This window comes from Salvelinus sp. IW2-2015, linkage group LG20, assembly GCF_002910315.2.
Source record: "Salvelinus sp. IW2-2015 linkage group LG20, ASM291031v2, whole genome shotgun sequence".
NCBI classification, from domain to species: Eukaryota; Metazoa; Chordata; class Actinopteri; order Salmoniformes; family Salmonidae; genus Salvelinus; species Salvelinus sp. IW2-2015.
In genome coordinates this window covers 60,183,765-60,204,566 of record NC_036860.1, presented here as the reverse complement: position 1 = coordinate 60,204,566, position 20,802 = coordinate 60,183,765, and the positions used below count along the sequence as shown (strand labels likewise).

At 43.5% G+C, this 20,802-nt stretch overlaps 1 protein-coding gene across 1 annotated transcript in view; it reads left to right on the top strand.

The window, feature by feature from the left end:
* The first annotated feature begins 797 nt into the window (after window positions 1-797).
* Window positions 798-20,802, top strand: part of LOC111980920 (aryl hydrocarbon receptor) — a 40,762-nt gene continuing 20,757 nt past the window's right edge. The window contains exons 1-2 of the mRNA XM_024011974.2: window positions 798-1,491; window positions 6,520-6,710. Coding sequence (XP_023867742.1) covers window positions 1,433-1,491; window positions 6,520-6,710 — 250 coding nt within the window. The 5' untranslated portion in view covers window positions 798-1,432. The remainder of the gene's footprint in view (window positions 1,492-6,519; window positions 6,711-20,802) is intronic.

Below are 20,802 nucleotides of genomic sequence, written 5' to 3'. Positions count from 1 at the left end.
GTAATGTTATGCAGCATCTGAATCTGTGCAACAAAAATGTAACAACTTCTGCTACCATTTCTGTCAAGCTGTTTACACACAGTTTTTGTTCGATAAATCCAACTATGCACCACAGGAGGTTGGTGGCACCTTAATTGGGGAGAATGGGCTCATGGTAATGGCTGGAGCAGAATCAGTGGATTGGTATCAAATACATCAAACACATTTCTAGGTGTTTGATGCCATTCCATTCGCTCAGTTCCAGCCATTATTTTGAGCTGTCCTCCCCTCAGCAGCCTCCACTGGTATGCACCACACAGAACACACTGCAACTGCCTCTGCAATGCTGCAAGGCAAACACAGCATTCCATTGGAAATGAATGTACTTCTGGTGTACCAAAATGCAATGACTCTGTCAGTGTGATTGAGGCTTATGTGGCGAAGCCAGAGGGATAACTGCGCCCAAAATCTGTCTTCTCCAGCAGGTGGCGTTTTGTAAAAAGACTGTCGCTGTGATCGAGGCGTTACTACGGTTTAGCAGGTGTTATAGCAGATATTGCGAAAAGCTTGTTACTCGCTCATAACAATGCAGTAAAAATGTCAACGAGTATACAAATAATAAAATAAAATAAAAAAACTAGACGCAGAACTGTTAGATAAAAGTTCCCTGTTTGATGATATTGCATGGTTTGATACTTTGTCGAAACATGTCAAACATCTGATTCGGGTCGACTGTTTCAGAATTCTTTGAAGTTGTCTYTTTCTGTTGCTTATGAAAGATGGTAATGGGGGAGTTATATTAACCTGAACGGGGCTATTGCCATGAACGTGACATGGGGAAGCCGGTGAGGGAGGCGCGCCCTGATCGATCAAATCGAACGATAATCTGCGCCACTCGTTCATATTGTAAACATTACAGCATGCTGCATCACGCAGGAAAAATACATATATTTTAAAACTAGTTTTCATTGTATGCAATCAACACCCGGTTCACCCGGGGCATGAATAGAATCCCCCCCAATGTTAGTGAACGTTGGGTGTGACAGAGCGCTCTATGTTACAGTGATATCGATTGGTTGAAACCTATTGCGAGAAAGAAGACTTCTTACGTAATCAGGTCGAGTTTACTTTGAGGAACAGGAGGGACAACTTTCACATTGCATTTCGATGAACGAGGGTAGTGATAAACATGGTTTGGGACTGGCCTCAAGTGGAGTTTTCGTGACTTTGTAGGACCTCGGACCCCACGCTCCGACCAACGTTTTATCGACCTCGGAATAGCAGAGCAGATAGCAAGGGTCTCTTTGGACCAGCAGTAAGCATGCTAACTTCTCTGTTCGCATTTGGAACTGTTATTCATGCTTGTTATGCGTATGATTTTTTTTGAAGTTCGTGGGTAATCGGGGGAGGGAAACTTAAACTAGATTTATTTATTTTTAAAGTCAAAGTAATTATGTTGGGGAATGAGGGGATCTATGCAGCGAAGAAGAGGAAGAAACCCGTCCAGAAAAGGTAATAATATTTTGTAGGCTAAGATGTCTTCACTGCTTTCTGCTTCTGTGAATGCATGCCTTTTCTTATATATAAGTAGTGGGCAGGATTGGCATAGTTCTGTTATAATCTCCACCCGGCACAGCCAGAAGAGGACTGGCCACCCCTCATAGCCTGGTTCCTCTCTAGGTTTCTTCCTAGGTTTTGGCCTTTCTAGGGAGTTTTTCCTAGCCACCGTGCTTCTACACCTGCATTGCTTGCTGTTTGGGGTTTTAGGCTGGGTTTCTGTACAGCACTTCGAGATATTAGCTGATGTACGAAGGGCTATATAAAATAAACTTGATTTGATTTTGATTTGATTTGAAATAGATCATATTTTTAGGCCGAGGTATGTATAGTTTTTTGTGTGCTCTCGGGCAACGGTGTCTAGATGGAATTTGTATTCGTGGTCCTGGGAACTGGACCTTTTTCGGAACACCATTATTGTTGTCTTACTGAGATTTATTGTCAGGGTCCAGGTCTGACAGAATCTGTGCAGAAGATCTAGGTGCTGCTGTAGGCCCTCCTTGGTTGGGGACCAGATCATCCCTCGACCACAAGCACTATCCCAATTCCCGTCTTCTAGATTTGGTCCAAAGTCAATAGTCTACCTAGTTGAGGAAGCTCAACTCTGTTCTCTTATATAGAGGCAGAGTTGATTTTGAATAACTGGTCGCTCGATTTGCTAGAAACAAGCTGGGCCAAAGTGTAGTTTACTACAGCAGAGCAGAGGAGGCACATGGTTTTCCGCCCAGAGTACAGGCTGCTGACTGGGAGTACATGGACATACAACATCTTCAGGCCAACTTATTTTTTTATTTTTTTTACAGTAATAACACTGCAAAGTAGACTATTAAAAAGTCACTGTAGTGTGTTAAAAGAACTTTCATCTGATGAGAATGAGAGGAGTGCGTTGACATTAGAACACAGCCTCTGCTGTTCCCCCCCAAACAAACATTTAAAGTGACTCCAAGGAGGGATTTTAACATCTGTATGAGTGTGATGATGTTTACCTGGCTGGCTTCCTCACACACAGACTTGACTTGCAGACAGACAGACATGACAGCGATTCAGGCAAAAAGACAGACAGACCGGCAAGAGGGCAGACAGACATGACAGACAGACAGGCGGAAACTTCACACTGAATAGCTCAGGGGGCTGGGATTAATTTACAGTAAGCCACAATTTACAGTAAGACTCAACTGTTATGGGAAACATTGTTTTGTTTGGTTATTGTGCACTAATGCGGTATAGTGATGGCAGAGTGGACTGTGAGGTTGTTTGAAGGACAGTAAAGTTTACTGGAGTCTACTATAGTTTACTCTCTAGGGTAGTTTGCTCTCTCCTCTTTCTTCCAAAGGAATGCAATGTGGCCCGATTGCCTAGCTTTACTAAGGACATTAACCACTGTGAGAGAATGGAAGCTCCAGAAAATGATCCAACCAGTGTTGATCTATCTGGTATAATTCACAATGCACACACAGCCTATCCTCGTGCTTTTATTCCAAGTTCTCCAGGTCCTGCTTTCTCTCTCCTCTGTATTTCTTTATTCCCTTATCTTCTCTTTCCTATATCTCCTATATCTCCTATATCTCCTATATCTCCTCTCTCTCTCTCTCTCTCTCTCTCTCTCTCTCTCTCTCTCTCTTTCTCTCGCTCTCTCTCTCTCTCTCTCTCTCTCTCTCTCTCTCCTCTCTCTCCTCTCCTCTCTCTCTCTCTCTCTCTCTCTCTCTCTCTCTCTCTCTGTTATGGGAGGGAGTTTTGGCAGACTGTGTGTCGTGTCCAGGCCTCTCTCTCTGTTATGGGAGGGAGTTTTGGCAGACTGTGTGTCGTGTCCAGGCCTGTTCTAGCAGAGTAATCCTGCTGTAATGTGTTGTAGTTACACTGGCAGAGCCCCGGTAAACCTCATGATGCTGCAGGCTCGCAATGATGACATCACTCCTTTTTAGGATGTTTTTATGGTTTCTTTAGTGCACAATCAATGCTTCGAAAGAAAAGCCCTTGTCTAAGGCACTGCATCTCAATCCTTGAGGCGTCACTACAGACACCCTGGTTCGATTCCAGGCTGTATCACAACCGGCCGTGATTAGCAGTCCCATAGGGCGGCACACAATTTACCCAGCGTCGTCCAGGTTTGGCCGGTGTAGGCCGTCATTGTAAATAAAAATTTGTTCTTTACTGACTTGTCTAGTTAAATATAAGGTTAAATACATTTTTTTTGTGTACTTTCCCCCTCTTGAAATTGTATTGGCCCTGTCAGATGTCTTTGAAATTGACCTTAATTGGGACTCTAGAAGGCATCACTGGTTAACGATCGTGAAATGTTATGCTGAAATAAATCATCSTGTAATTCAGAACCAACCGGAGTGTGAGTTCCATGTGTTTCCCAAAGGACAGACCATGGGTTCAGTAACCATGCCTCCTCCCCAAGGTATAGAGGAGCCAGCCAGTCACTCTGTCCTCTGGGGCAGCAGCAGTGGAACTGAAATCCTGTTTGTCCTTATGCTATGCTGCCTGGGGCTGCAGACTACAGGATGGCCTCTSGATTAGACATCACACAGGCTGCATCTCTATAATGGAAAGTCCTTTTCTCTCCTCTCCCTCAATTTTATAGTCTAAAGGGGCTTGCATCTTTCAAGCCCCTGAAAACATATTGTAAGTGACAGCAATAGCCAGATGATTACCAGTGTAAAGACAGACGCTGGGAGACGAGAAGCAAGTACAGGGAGTGAACATTTAATAAGCAACGGACATGAAACAGAACACGGACAGCGCATGGACAGGGGAAAAACAACATCAATCTTGACACTGGGAACAAACTGAGGAACAGACAGATAAAGAGGGGCAATCAACAAAGTGAAGGAGTCCAGGTGAGTCCAATATTGCGCTGACACACGTAGTGATGGTGACAGGGGAGCGGGAGCAGGGGTGACAACCAGACCTGTCATGAAGAATGGACTCTGTTTCACAAACATCTGTTACTGTGTTCATTTTACATGTCCTGATATGCTTATAGAAGTGAGTCTTTGTTGTCTATTCATGGAACTGGTGTTGAGAAATTGACCTGAAACAGCTACTTATTCTCAGCCATCTGTTGACTACAGGGGCAGGGCATTTCAGGACAGATTACATACAGTACCATTCAAAAGTTTGGACACAYCTACTTATTCAAGTGTTTTTCTTTATTTTTAGGCATCAAAACTATGAAATAACACATGGAATCATGTAGTAACCAAAAGAGTGTTAAACAAATCAAAATATATTTTCCTCAAAGTATCCACCCTTTGCCTTGATGACAGCTTTGCACACTCTTGACATTCTCTCAACCAGCTTCATAAGGTAGTCACCTGGAATGTATTTCAATTAACAGATGTGCCTTGTTAAAAATTAATTTGTTGAATTTCTTTCCTTCTTAATGCGTTTGAGCCAATCAGTTGCGTTGTGACAAGGTAGGGGTGGTATACAGAAGATAGCCCTATTTGGTAAAAGACCAAGTCCATATTATGGCAAGAACAGCTCAAATAAGCAAAGACAGTCCATCATTACTTTAAGACATGAAGGTCAGTCAATCCGGGAAATTTCAAGAACTTTGAAAGTTTCTTCAAGTGCAGTCGCAAAAACCATCAAGCGCGAGGATGAAACTGGCTCTCATGAGGACCGCCACAGGAAAGGAAGACCCAGCATTACCTCTGTTGCAGAGGTTAAGTTCATTAGAGTTACCAGCCTCAGAAATTGCAGCCCAAATAAATTCTTCACAGAGTTCCAGTCACAGACACATCTCAACATCAACTGTTCAGAGGAGACTGTGTGAATCAGGCCTTCATAGTCGAATTGCTGCAAAGAAACCACTACTGAAGGACACCAATAAGAAAAGAGACTTGCTTGGGCCAAGAAACATGAATAATGAAGATTAGACCGGTGGAAATCTGTCCTTTGGTCTGATGAGTCCAAATGTGAGATTTTTGGATCCAACCGCCGTGTCTTTTTGAGACACAGAGTAGGTGAACGGATGATCCCTGCATGTGTGTTTCCCACTGTGAAGCAGGAGATGTGATGGTGGGGGGGTGCTTTGCTGGTGATATTTCTGTGATTTTTTATTTATTCAAGGCACACTTAACCAGCATGACTACGACAGCATTCTGCAGCAATACGCTATCCCATCTGGTTTGCGCTTAGTGGGACTATAATTTGTTTTTCAACAGGACAATGACCCAACACACCTCCAGGCTGTGCAAGGGCTATTTGACCAAGAAGGAGAGTGATGGAGTGCTGCATCAGATGACCTGGCCTCCACAATCACCCGATCTCAACCCAGTTGAGATGGTTTGGTATGACTTGGACCGCAGAGTGAAGGAAAAGCAGCCAAAAAGTGCTTAGCATATGTGGGAACGCCTTCAAGACGGTTGGAAAAGCATTTCAGGTGAAGCTGGTTGAGAGAATATATAGAGTGTGCAAAACTGTCATCAAGGCAAATGGTGGCTACTTTGAAGAATCTCAAATATAAAATATATTTTGATTTGTTTAAAACTTTTTGGGTTACTACATGTGCTATTTCATTGTTTTGATGTCTTCACTATTATTCTCCAATGTAGAAAATAGTAAAAATAAAGAAAAACCCTTGAAGGAGTAGGTGTGCCCAAACTTTGGACTGGTACTGTAAGTGTGACTGACCAGGTACCTAATCTATTAAACTTCACTTCCTTTGACCACCTCCTCTCCGGAATGACCCCAGCAGCTGATAGGCATCACCTGACATAATTTGTATCATGGCACCAATGTGACTGACTGGTTTTGAACCTGGGTTGTCTGTTCACCATAAGACTGTGTTAGCTTGCTACTGACAATCAAATACTCTAGTAGTCCAAAGTCTGTGTTCAGTAGATTCCTAACCTTCCCTTGTCCTCTCTGGTTTGTTAACCTCTGCGCTAAAGCCTCTGACAATCAGCTGCAGTTCAGCTCTGTACAGTAGATTACTAATTCCCCCCCTCTCCCCTCCTCTCCTGTCCCCAGTCTGACGCATGCTCCAGGTGACGGTGTGGTAAAGACCAACCCTTCAAAACGTCACCGGAACCGTCTGAACGGGGAGCTGGACCGGCTGACCAGCCTGCTGCCCTTCTCCCCAGAGGTCAGGGGTAGGTTGGACAAATTGTCCGTCCTGCGGCTCAGCGTGGGATACGTCAAGGTCAAGAGCTTCTTCCATGGTGAGTGGAATTTGGAGGTGCACACACACAGACGCACGCACACACCATACATACAGGCACGCACACACACACACTACGTTTATCGTTAAACTCACTGTTGGAAAGTAATGCACAGGCTATTAACATGCTCTACAGCAGGGATCATCAACTAGATTCAGCTTGAGCGGATGGTCAGGGGGCCAGGAACATAACTACAAATAATTTGTAGACTGCAAATTGACTGCAAGAAGCCCAAACAGAAATAATATTTGACTAAAACATCATTTCAAACCTTGCTTACATTTATATACAGTAACTGCCTTAACTTCTTTGGGATAGGGGGCGGTATTTTGACGTCCGGATGAAAATCGTGCCCAAAGTAAACTGCCTGCAACTCAGGCCCAGAAGCTAGGATATGCATATAATTGGTACATTTGGATAGAAAACACAAAAGTTTCTAAAACTTTTAAAATAATGTCCGTGAGTATAACAGAACTGAAATTGCTGATTTCAATGGCTGGCACTTTTATAATAGGGCGAAATTGTGCCTGATTGCAGTTCCTAGGGCTTCCACTAGATGTCAACAGACTTTAGAAAGAGTTTCAGGCTGGTTTTTGGAAAAATGAGCCAGAAATTGTAGTTTTTCTAGGTGGCTCCCATTTTGGCGGTAGTGTTTCCAAGCGCGTGAATGAGAGCGCGTTGTTTGGAATTTTTCTCCGGTAAAGACAATAACGATTCTCCGTCTTAATAACGATTCTCCGTCTTATTCTCCGTCGGGGCCTCTCACTCCTCTTCCTATTCTGGTTAGCGCCAGTTTGAGCTGTTCWGTGAAGGGAGCAATATACAGCGCTGTACGAGATCTTCAGTTTCTTGGCAATTTCTGGCATGGAATAGCCTTCATTTCTCAGAACAAGAATAGACTGACGAGTTTCAGAAAAAAGGTCTTTGTTTCTGGCCATTTTGAGCCTGTAATCGAACCCACAAATGCTGATGCTCCAGATATTCAACTAGTCTAAAGAAGGCCAGTTTTATTGCTTCTTTAATCAGAACAACAGTTTTCAGCTGTGCTAACATAATTGCAAAAGGTTTTTCTAATGATCAATTAGACTTTAAAAATGCTAAACTTGGATTAGCTAACACAACGTGCCATTGGAACACAGGAGTGATGGTTGCTGAACAATGGGCCTCTGTACGCCTATGTAAACTCAGCAAAAAAAGAAACGTCCCTTTTTCAGGACCGTCTTTCAAAGATAATTTGTAAAAATCCAAATAACTTCACAGATCTTCATGTAAAGGGTTTAAACACTGTTTCCATGCTTGTTCAGTGAACCATAAACAATTAATGAAAATGCACCTGTGGAACGGTCGTTAAGACCTAACAGCTTAAAGGCGGTAGCAATTAAGGTCACAGTTATGAAAACTTAGGACACTAAAGAGGCCTTTCTACTGACTCTGAAAAACACCACAAGAAAGATGCCGGGTCCCTGCTCTCTTCGTGACCGTGCCTTAGGCATGCTGCAAGGAGGCATGAGGACTGCAGATGTGGCCAGGGCAATAAATTGCAATGTCTGTACGCCTAAGCCTAAGACAGCTCTACAGGGAGACAGGACGGACAGTGATCGTCCTCGCAGTGGCAGCACGTGTAACAACACCTGCACAGGATCGGTACATCCAACATCACACTGCGGGACAGGTACAGGATGGCAAAAACAACTGCCCGAGTTACACCAGGAATGCAATCATCCTCCATCAGTGCTCAGACTGTCCGCAATAGGCTGAGAGAGGCTGGACTGAGGGCTTGTAGGCCTGTTGTAAGACAGGTCCTCACAGACATCACCAACGGTCACATGGGCACAAACCACCGTCGCTGGACCAGACAGGACTGGCAAAAAGTGCTCTTCACTGACAATTTGCGGTTTTGTCTCATCAGGGGTGATAGTCGGATTCGCGTTTATCGTTGAAGGAATGAGTGTAGCGTGATCAATTTGGAGGTGGAGGGTCGTCATGGTCTGGGGCGGTGTGTCACAGCATCAACGGACTAAGCTTGTTGTCATTGCAGGCAATCTCACCTCTGTGCGTTACAAGGAAGACATCCTCCTCCCTCGTGGTACCCTTCCTGCAGGCTCATCCTGACATGACCTCCAGCATTTTTTTTCAATTTTTTTTTCAACATTATTTAACCAGGTAGGCAAGTAGAAACAAGTTCTCATTTACAATTGCGAGCTGGCAAGATAAAGCAAAGCAGTTCGACACATACAACAACACAGAGGTTACACATTGGAGTAAAACAAACATAAGTCAATATACAGTAGAAAAATAATATATATACAATGTGAGCATGAGGGTGAGATAGGGAGGTAAAGGTAAAAAAAAGGCATGGTGGCGAAGTAAATACAATATAGCTAAGGTAAAACACTGGAATGGTAGATTTGCAGTGGAAGAATGTGCAAAGTAGAGATAGAAATAATGGGTGCAAAGGAGCAAAATAATAATACAGTAGGGGGAGAGGTATTGTTGGCTAAATAATTGATGGCTAGTAACAGGTGCGTAATCGTGTGAGTGCTTCTGACAGCTGGTGCTTAAAGCTCGTGGGGGAGATAAGTGGTTTCCAGTTTCAGAGATTTTTGTAGTTCATTCAGTCTATTGGCAGCAGAGAACTGAAGGAGTGGCGGCCAAAGGAAGAATTGCGGTTTTGTGTGTGACCAGAGAGATTACCTGCTGAGCTGCTAGGTGGGTGCTGCGCTATTGGTGGACCAGCGAGCTGAGATAAGGGGACTTTTACCTGAGCAGGGTCTTGTAAATGACCTGGAGCCAGTAGGTTTGGCGACGAGTATGAAGCGAGGGCCAGCCAACGAGAGCGTACAGGTCACAGTGGTGGGTAAGTATATGGGCTTTGGTGAAAAAACGGATGGCACTGTGATAGACTGCATCCAATTTATTGAGTAGGGTATTGGAGGCTATTTTGTAAATGACATCGCCGAAGTCGAAAGGATCGGTAGGATGGTCAGTTTTACAAGGGTATGTTTGGCAGCATGAGTGAAGGATGCTTTGTTGCGAAATAGGAAGCCAATTCTAATTTAACTTTAGATTGGAGATGTTTGATGTGAGTCTGGAAGGAGAGTTTACAGTCTAACCAGACACCTAAGTATTTGTAGTTGTCCACATATTCTAAGTCAGAAACGTCCATTTTGGACGGGCGAGCAGGTGCAGGCAGCGATCGGTTGAAGAGCATGCATTTAGTTTTACTTGTATTTAAGAGCAATTGGAGGCCATGGAAGTGTCCACTTCCTGACTGTTTTCTGTTAGTTTTGTATGTGTTAGTTGGTCAGGACGTGAGTTTTGGGTGGGCAGTCTATGTTTTCTGTTTCTATGTTTGGTGAATGGGTACCTAATATGGTTCTCAATTAGAGGCAGGTGGTTTTCATCTCCTCTGATTGAGAATCATATTAAGGTAGGTAGTTTCACAGTGTTTGTTGGTGGGTGGTTGTCTTCCGTGTCTGTGTTTGTTTGCACCATACGGGACTGTTTCGTTCGTTCATCGTTTTATGTAGTCATTTTTCCTGTTCGTGCATTCTTCGTGTTATATGTAAGTTCGTATGTTCAGGTTTGTCTACATTCGTTTTGTTGTTTTGTAAGTATTCAAGTGAAGTTCGTGTTTTTTGTCTACACTTAAATAAATTCATTATGTCTAAATACCTCGCTGCACATTGGTCATCTGATCCCTCTCTCCTCTCCTCGTCTGAGGAGGAGGAATATGACGAACGCCGTTACAGGAAGGAGAGTTGTATGGCATTGAAGCTCGTCTGGAGGGTTGTTAACACAGTGTCCAAAGAAGGGCCAGAAGTATACAGAATGGTGTCGTCTGCGTAGAGGTGGATCAGAGACTCACCAGCAGCAAGAGCGACATCATTGATGTATACAGAGAAGAGAGTCGGTCCAAAAATTGAACCCTGTGGCACCCCCATAGAGACTGCCAGAGGCCCGGACAACAGGCCCTCCGATTTGACACACTGAACTCTATCAGAGAAGTAGTTGGTGAACCATGCGAGGCAATCATTTGAGAAACCAAGGCTATCGAGTCTGCCAATGAGGATGTGGTGATTGACAGAGTCGAAAGCCTTGGCCAGGTCAATGAATACGGCTGCACAGTATTGTTTCTTATCGACAATGCCACCAGCCATACTGCTCGTTCTGTGCGTGATTTGACCCCTCCCTTTGTTCAGCGACACAATATTCAATTTCTGTTAGTCACATGTCTGTGGAACTTGTTCAGTTYATGTCTCAGTTGTTGAATCTTGTTATGTTCATACAAATATTTACACATGTAAATAGTTTATAAAAATACACACACACACACAGCAGTTTATATACACACACACATACTAGACCTGGTATCGAAGTCAAAATGCTGGTATTGTGACAACACTAACACATTAGGGGGAGAGACTACACTACAGTAAATAAAAGGAACAGGTAATTAAAGAGCAGCAGTAAAATAGCAATAGCGAAACTATATACAGGGGGTACAGGAAAGAGTCAATGTGCGGGGGCACCGGTTAGTCGAGGTAATTGAGGTAATATGTACATGTAGGTAGAGTTATTAAAGTGACTATGCATAGATAATAACAGAGAGTAGCAGCGGCGTAAAAGATGGGGTGGGCAATGCAAATAGTCTGGGTAGCCATTTGATTAGATGTTCAGGAGTCTTATGGCTTGGGGGTAGAAGCTGTTTGGAAGCTTCTTGGAACTAGACTTGGCTCTCTGGTACTGCTTGCCGTGCGGTAGCAGAGAGAACAGTCTATGACTAGGGTGGCTGGAGTCTATGACAATTTTTAGGGCCTTCCTCTGACACCGCCTGGTATAGAGGTCCTGGATGGCAGGAAGCTTGGCCCCAGTGATGTACTAGGTTGTATGCACTACCCTCTCTAGTGCCTTGCGGTCAGAGGCCGAGCAGTTGCCATACCAGGCAGTGATGGAACCAGTCAGGATGCTATCGATGGTGCAGCTGTAGAACCTTTTCAGGATCTGAGGACCCATGCCAAATCTTTTCAGTCTCCTAAGGGGGAATAGGTTTTGTCGTGCCCTCTTCACAACTGTCTTGGTGTGCTTGGACCATGTTAGTTTGTTGGTGATGTGGACACCAAGGAACTTGAAGCTCTCAACCTGCTTCCCTACAGCCCCGTCAATGAGAATGGGGGCGTGCTTGGTCCTCCTTTTCCTGTCGTCCACAATCATCTCCTTTGTCTTGATCATGTTGAGGGAGAGATTTTTGTCCTGGCACCACTCGGCCAGGTTTCTGACCTCCTCCGTATAGGCTATCTCGTCGTTGTCGGTGACCAGGCCTACCACTGTTGTGTCATCAGCAAACTTAATGATGGTGTTGGAGTCATGCCTAGGCATGCAGTCATGAGTGAACAGGGAGTACAGGAGGGGACTGAGCACGCACCCCCGAGGGGCCCCTGTGTTGAGGATCAGCGTGGCAGATGTGATGTTACCTACCCTTACCACCTGGAGGCGGACCGTCATGGAGGATTCTCATGTAGGTGTTCCTTTTGTCCAGGTGGGAAAGGGCAGTGTGGAGTGCAATAGAGATTGCATCATCTGTGGACCTGTTAGGACGGTATGCAAATTGGAGTGGGTCTAGGGTTTCTGGGATAATGGTGTTGATGTAAGCCATGACCAGCCTTTCAAAGCACTTCATGGCTACTGATGTGAGTGCTACTGGTCGGTAGTCATTTAGGCAGTGTTCTTGGACACAGGGACTATGGTGGTCTCAGAAAGGGAGAGGTTGAAAATGTCAGTGAAGACACTTGCCAGTTGGTCAGCGCATGCTCGCAGTACACGTCCTGGTAATCCGTCTGGCCCTGCGGCCTTGTGAATGTTGACCTGTTTAAAGGTCTTACTCACATCTGCTGCGGAGAGCGTGATCAAACAGTCGTTCAGAACAGCTGGTGCTCTCATGCATGTTTCCGTGTTATTTGCCTCGAAGCGAGCATAGAAGTAGTTTAGCTTGTCTGGTAGGCTTGTGTCACTGGGCAGCTCTCGGCTGTGCTTCCCTTTGTAGTTTGTAATGGTTTGCAAGCCCTGCCACATCCAACAAGCGTCGGAGCTGATGTAGTACGATTCGATCTTAGTCCTGTATTGATGCTTTGCCTGTTTGATGGTTTGTCGGAGGGGATAGCGGGATTTCTTATAAGCTTCCGGGTTAGAGTCCTGCTCATTGACAGCAGCAGCTTTAGCCTTTAGCTCAGTGCGGATGTTGCCTGTAATCCATGGCTTCAGGTTGGGGTATGTACGTACGATTACTTTGGGGACGACGTCATCGATGCACTTATTTATGAAGCCAATGACTGATGTGGTGTACTCCTCAATGCCATCTGCTTCATCTGACCACTTTTTTATTGATMTAGTCACTGGTGCTTCCTGCTTTAATTTTTGCTTGTAAGCAGGAATCAGGAGGATAGAATTTTGGTCAGATTTGCCAAATGGAGTGCGAGGGAGAGCTTTGTACTGTGTGTGGAGTAAAGGTGGCCTCGAGTTTTTTTCCCTCTGATTGCACATTTAACATGCTGATAGAAATTTGGTAAAATGGATTTAAGTTTCCAGCCACTAGGAGCGCCACTTCTGGATGAGCGTTTTCCTGTTTGCGTATGGCGGAATACAGCTCATTGAGTGCAGTCTTAGTGCCAGCATCAATCTGTGGTGGTATGTAGACAGCTACAAAAAATACAGATGAAAACTTTCTAGGTAGATAGTGTGGTCTACAGCTTATAATGAGATACTCTACCTCAGGCGAGCAAAACCTCGAGACTAATAACATCATTCACGAGGCTGTCAGTTCCCTGAGGCAATATATAATCTTTGGGAGAGACGTGAGAGACCGAATAAGTGAATTAATACAGTTTTGGATGGCAATCAGCTTTGCAATCAGCATATTTTGCCTTTATGGTGTTCATATTATCACAAACAAAGCACAAGGTTAGTGAATTTGTTAGCTTTAGCAGTCAGCTAGAAAGGAAAGTTAAGTTAGCCTACAAATCAAATCAAATTTTATTGGTCGCGTACACATATTTTGCAGATGTCATCGTGGGTGTAGCAAAATGCTTATGTTCCTAGTTCCAACAGTGCAGTAATACCTAACAATACAAAACAATAAACACAAATCAAATAAATAAAAAGAAGGGATTAAGAAACATATAAATATTAGAATGAGCAATGTAAGAGTCCAGAATGTAAATATATACCATGCCTTCGGAAAGCATTCAGACTTTGACTTTTTCCACATTTCATTACGTTACAGCCTTATTCTAAAATGTATTAAATAAATATAAAATCCTCAGCAATCTTCACACATTACCCCATAATGCCAAAGCGAAAACAGGTTTTTAGAATGGTTTGCTAATTTATTAAAAAATAAAAACAGAAATACCTTATTTACATAAGTATTCAGACCCTTTGATATGAGACACGAAATTGAGCTCAGGTGCATCCTGTTTCCATTGATCATCCTTGAGATGTTCCTACAGCTTGATTGGAGTCCACCTGTGGTAAATTCAATTGATTAGATATGATTTGGAATGGCACACACCTGTCTATATAAACTTCCACAATTGACAGTGCATGTCAGAGCAATAACCAAGCCATGAGGTCGAAGGAATTGTCCTTAGAGCTCTGAGACAGGATTGTGTCCAGGCACAGATCTGGGGAAGGGTACCAAAACATGTCTGCAGCATTGAAAGTCCTCAAGAACACAGTGGCCTCCATCATTCTTAAATGGAATAAGTTTGGAACCAACAAGACCTGATCGTCACTCTGACAGAGCTCTAGAGTTCCTCTGTGGAGATAGGAGAACCTTCCAAAAGGACAACCATCTCTGCAGCACTCCACCAATCAGGCTTTTATGGTAGAGTGGCCAGACGGAAGCCACTCCTCAGTAAATGGCACCTGACAGCCCACTTGGGAGTTTGCCAAAAGGCAACTAAAGACTCTCAGACCATGAGAAACAAGATTCTCTGGTCTGATGAAACCAAGATCAACTCTTTGGCCTGATTGCCAAGCATCACGTCTGGAGGAAACCTGGCACCATCCCTACGGTGAAGTATGGTGGTGGCAGCATCATGCTGTGGGGATGTTTTTCAGCGGCAGGGACTGGGAGACTAGTCAGGATCAAGGAAAAGATGAATGGAGAGATCCTTCATGAAAACCTTCTCCGGAGCGCTTAGGACCTCAGACTGGGGCGAAGGTTCACCTTCCGACAGGACAACGACCCTAAGCACACAGTCAAGACAATGCAGGAGTGGCTTCGAGACAAGTCTCTGAATGTCCTTGAGTGGCCCAGCCAGAGCGCGAACCCCATCGAACAGCTCTCCATCCAACCTGACAGAGGATCTGCAGAGAAGAATGGGAGAAACTCCCAATTGCAGGTGCGCTAAGCTTGTAGCATCATACCCAAGAAGACTCGAGGCTGTAATCGCTGCCAAAGGTGCTTAAATAAAGTACTGAGTAAAGGGTCTGAATACTTATGTAAATGTTATCTATATATATGTTTTTGTGTATATATATAAATTAGCGAACATTTCTAAAAACCTGTTTTTGCTTTGTCATTATGGGGTATTGTGTGTAGATTAATGAGGGGAARAAACTATTTAATCAATGTAACAAAATAGGAAAATGTCAAGGGGTCTGAATACTTTTGAGTTTACCACAGGTGGACTCCAATCAAGTTGTAGAATCATCTCAAGGATGATCAATGGAAACAGGATGCACCTGAGCTCAATTTCGAGTCTCATAGCAAAGGGTCCGAATACTTGTAAATAAGGTTCAGTACCAGTCAAAAGTTTGGACACACCTACTCATTCCAGGGTTTTTTTATTTTTTATTTTTAAGCGCTACAGCTCCCTGTAGCGCTACAGCTTCAAGACAGGACGGACAGTTGATCATCCTCGCAGTGACAGACCACGTGTAACAACACCTGCACAGGATCGGTACATCCGAACATCACACCTGCAGTACAGGTACAGGATGGCAACAACAACTGCCTGAGTTAAACAAGGAACGCACAAAAGGATTGGCAAAAGTGCTCTTCACTGACGAGTCGCKGTTTTGTCTCAACAGGGGTGATGGTCGGATTTGCGTTTATCRTYGAAGGAATGAGCGTTACACCTAGGCCTGTACTCTGTAGMTGGATCGATTTGGAGGTGGAGGGTCCGTCATGGTCTGGGRCRGTGTGTYACAGCATCATCGGACCGAGCTTGTTGTCATTGCAGGCAATCTCAAYGCTGTGCGTTACAGGGAAGACATCCTCCTCCCTSATGTGGTACCYTTCCTGCAGGCTCATCCTGRCATKACCCTCCAGCATGAAAATTCCACCAGCCATATTGCTCGTTCTGTGCGTGATTTCCTGCAAGACAGGAATGTCAGTGTTCTGCCATGGCCAGCGATGAGCCAGGATCTCAATCCCATTGAGCACGTCTGGGACCTGTTGGATCGGAGGGCTCGGGCTCGGGCTATTCCCCCCAGAAATGTCCGGGAACTTGCAGGTGCCTTGGTGGACGAGTGGGTTAACATCTCACAGCAAGAACTGGCAAATCTGGTGCAGTCCATGAGGAGGAGATGCATTGCAGTACTTAATGCAGCTGGTGGCCACACCAGATACTGACTGTTACTTTGATTTTGATCCCCCCTTTGTTCAGGGACACATTATTCAATTTATGTTAGTCACATGTCTGTGGAACTTGTTCAGTTTATGTCTCAGTTGTTGAATCTTGTTATGTTCATACAAATATTTACACATGTTAAACTTCTCTAGGGTAGGGGGCAGCTTTCGGAATTTTGGATGAAAGCATGCCCAAATTAAACTGCCTGCTTCTCGGGCCCAGAAGATTTGGATAGAAAACACTCTAAAGTTTCCAAAACTGTTAAAATAGTGTCTGTGAGTATAACAGAACTGATTTGGCAGGCAAAAACCTGAGAAGAATCCATTGCGGAATCTATTCGGGAATCCATTCGGGAAGTAGTTATTTTTTTGGTTTTGTAGTTTCTATTCAATGCCATTACAGTATCCATTGACTTAGGACTCAAATTGCAGTCCTATCCTTCCACTAGATGTCAACAGTCTTTAGAAATTGTTCAGGCTTGTATTCTGAAAAATGAGGAAGTAAGAGCAGGCTGAATGAGTGGACCCTAAAGTGTCACAGAGCTTTTTCATGCGCGAGACCGAGAGAGTGCCTTCTTGTTTACCTTTCATATTGACAACGTTATTGTCCGGTTAGAATACTATCGAATTTAGAACCTGAGGATTGAATATAAACATCGTTTGACATGTTTCTATGAACTTTTCGGATACAATTAGGATTTTTTTGTCTGCCTTGTTTTGACTGCGTTTGAGCCTGTGGATTACTGAAGAAAACGCGCTAACAAAACTGAGGTTTTTGGATATAAGAGACTTTATCGAACAAAAGGAACATTTATTGAGTAAATGAATGTCTGCTGAGTGCAACCATATGAAGATCATCAAAGGTAAGGGATTAATTTTATCTCTATTTCTGACTTATGTAACTGTTCTACTTGGCTGGTTACTGTTTGTAATTATTTGTCTGCTGGGCTATGTTCTCAAATAATCGTAAGGTATGCTTTCGCCGTAAAGCATTTTTTAAATCTGACACCGTGGTTGGATTCACAAGAAGTTAATCTTTAAACCTATGTAAAATATGTTTTGTTTTCTGAATTTTTATAATGAGTATTTCTGTATTTGAATTTGCGCCCAACAGTTTCACTGGCTGTGAAGAGGTGGGTGCTAACGTCTCACGTACCCAAGAGAGGTTTTAAGTTTGCTGAAAATTAACGCAGTTGACAGTGAGAGGAAGTTTTTTTTTTACTGAGTTTATAATTACAGTTGAAGTCAGAAGTTTACATACACTGAGGTTGGAGTCATTAAAAATTTTCAACCACTCCACAAATTTCTTGTTAACAAACTAGAGTTTTGGCAAGTCGGTTAGGACATCTACTTTGTGTATGACACAAGTAATTTTTCCAACAATTGTTTACAGACAGATTATTTCACTTATAATTCACTGTATCACAATTCCAGTGGTCAGAAGTTTACATACACTATGTTGACTGTGCCTTTAAACAGCTTGGAAAATACCAGAAAATGATGTCATGGCTCAGAAGCTTCTGATAGGCTAATTGACTAATTTGAGTCAATTGAGAGTGTACTGTGGATGTATTCCAAGGCCTACCTTCAAACTCAGTGCTTCTTTGCTTGACACATGGGAAAATCAAAAGAAATCAGCCAAGACCTCAGAAAAAAATTGTTGAGTCATCCTTGGGAGCAATTTCCAAATGCCTGAAGTACCACGTTCATCTGTACAAACAATAGTACACAAGTATAAACACCATGGGACCACACAGCTGTCATACTGCTCAGGGAAGAATATGCGTTCTGTCTCCTGGAGATGAACGTACAAAAAGTGTAAATCAATCCCAGAACAACAGCAAAGGACCTTGTGAAGATGCTGAGGAAACCGGTAAAAAGTATCTACAGTGGGGCAAAAAAGTATTTGGTCAGCCAACAATTGTGCAAGTTCTCCCACTTAAAAAAGATGAGAGAGGCCTGTAATTTCCATCATAGGTTCACTTCAACTATGACAGACAAAATGAGAAAAAAAATCCAGAAAATCACATTGTAGGATTTTTTATGAATTTATTTGCAAATTATGGTGGAAAATACGTATTTGGTCACCTACAAACAAGCAAGATTTCTGACTCTCACAGACCTGTAACTTCTTCTTTAAGAGGCTCCTCTGTCCTCCACTCGTTACCTGTTATTAATGGCACCTGTTTGAACTTGTTATCAGTATAAAAGACATCTGTCCACAACTTCAAACAGTCACACTCCAAACTCCACTATGGCCAAGACCAAAGAGCTGTCAAAGGACACCAGAAACAAAATTGTAGACCTGCACCAGGCTGGGAAGACTGAATCTGCAAAGGTAAGCAGCTTGGTTTGAAGAAATCAACTGTGGGAGCAATTATTAGGAAATGGAAGACATACAAGACCACTGATAATCTCCCTCGATCTGGGGCTCCACGCAAGATCTCACCCTGTGGGGTCAAAATGATCACAAGAACGGTGAGCAAAAATCCCAGAACCACACGGGGGGACCTAGTGAATGACCTGCAGAGAGCTGGGACCAAAGTAACAAAGCCTACCATCAGTAACACACTACGCCGCCAGAGACTCAAATCTGCAGTGCCAGACGTGTCCCCCTGGCTAAGCCAGTACATGTCCAGCCCGTCTGAAGTTTGCTAGAGAGCATTTGGATGATCCAGAGGAAGATTGGGAGAATGTCATATGGTCAGATGAAACCAAAATAGAACTTTTGGTAAGAACTCAACTCGTCTGTTTGGAGGACAAAGAATGCTGAGTTGCATCCAAAGAACACCATACCACTGTGAAGCATGGGGGGTGGAAACATCATGCTTTGGGGCTGTTTTTCTGCAAAGGGACCAGGACGACTGATCTGTGTAAAGGAAAGAATGAATGGGGCCATGTATCGTGAGATTTTGAGTGAAAACCTCCTTCCATCAGCAAGGGCATTGAAGATGAAACGGGGCTGGGTCTTTCAGCATGACAATGATCCCAAAACACACGCCCGGGCAACGAAGGAGTGGCTTCGTAAGAAGCATTTCAAGGTCCTGGGGCCTAGCCAGTCTCCAGATCTCAACCCCATAGAAAATCTTTGGAGGGAGTTGAAAGTCCGTGTTGCCCAGCAACAGCCCCAAAACATCACTGCTCTAGAGGAGATCTGCACGGAGGAATGGGCCAAAATACCAGCAACAGTGTGTGAAAAACCTTGTGAAGACTTACAGAAAACGTTTGACTCTGTCATTGCCAACAACGTGTATATAACAAAGTATTGAGAAACTTTTGTTATTGACCAAATACTTATTTTCCAACATAATTTGCAAAAAATTAATTAAAAATCCTACAATGATGTTTTCTGGATTCTTTTTTCTCATTTTGTCTGTCATAGTTGAAGTGTACCTATGATGAAAATTACAGGCCTCTCTCATCTTTTTAAGTGGGAGAACTTGCACAATTGGTGGCTGACTAAATACGTTTTGCCCCACTGTATATCCACAGTAAAATGAGTCCTATATTGACATAACCTGAAATGCCGCTCAGCAAGGAAGAAGCCATGGCTCCCAAACCGGCATAAAAAAGCCAGACTACGGTTTGAAACTGCACATGGGGACAAAGATCGTACTTTTTGGGGAAATGTCCTCTGGTCTGATGAAACAAAAATAGAACTGTTCGGCCATAATGACCATCGTTATGTTTGAAGGAAAAAGGGGTGGCTTGCAAGCCGAAGAATACCATCCCAACCGTGAAGAACGGGTACAGCATCATGTTTGGGGGTGCTTTGCTGCAGGAGGGACTGGTGCACTTCACAAACTAGATGGCACCATAAGGAAGGGAAATGTTGCTTCAATATATCCACATCATCTCAAGACATCAGTCAGGAAGTTAAAGCTTGTTCGCAAATGGGTCTTCCAAATGGACAATGACCCCAAGCATACTTCCAAAGTTGTGGCAAAATGGCTTGAGGACAACAATGTCAAGGTATTAGAGTGGCCATCACAAAGCCCTGACCTCAGTCCTATAGAAAATTTGTGGGCAGAACTGAAAAAGCGTGTGCGAGCAAGGAGGCCTACAAACCTGACTCAGTTACACCAGCTCTGTCAGGAGGAATGGGCTAAAATTCACCCAACTTATTGTGGGAAGCTTGTGGAAGGCTACCTGAAACTTTGACCCAAGTTAAACAATTTAAAGGAAATGCTACCAAATATTAATTGAGTGTATGTAAACTTCTGACCCACTGGGAATGTGATGAAAGAAATAAAAGCTGAAATAAATCATTCTCTCTACTATTATTCTGACATTTTAAAAATAAAGTGGTGATCCTAACTGACCTAAGACAGGGAATTCTTACTTGGAATAAATGGCAAGAATTGTGAAAAAACTGAGTTTAAATGTATTTGGCTAAGGTGTATGTAAACTTCCGACTTCAACTGTACATACATGCATACATACATGCATACATACATA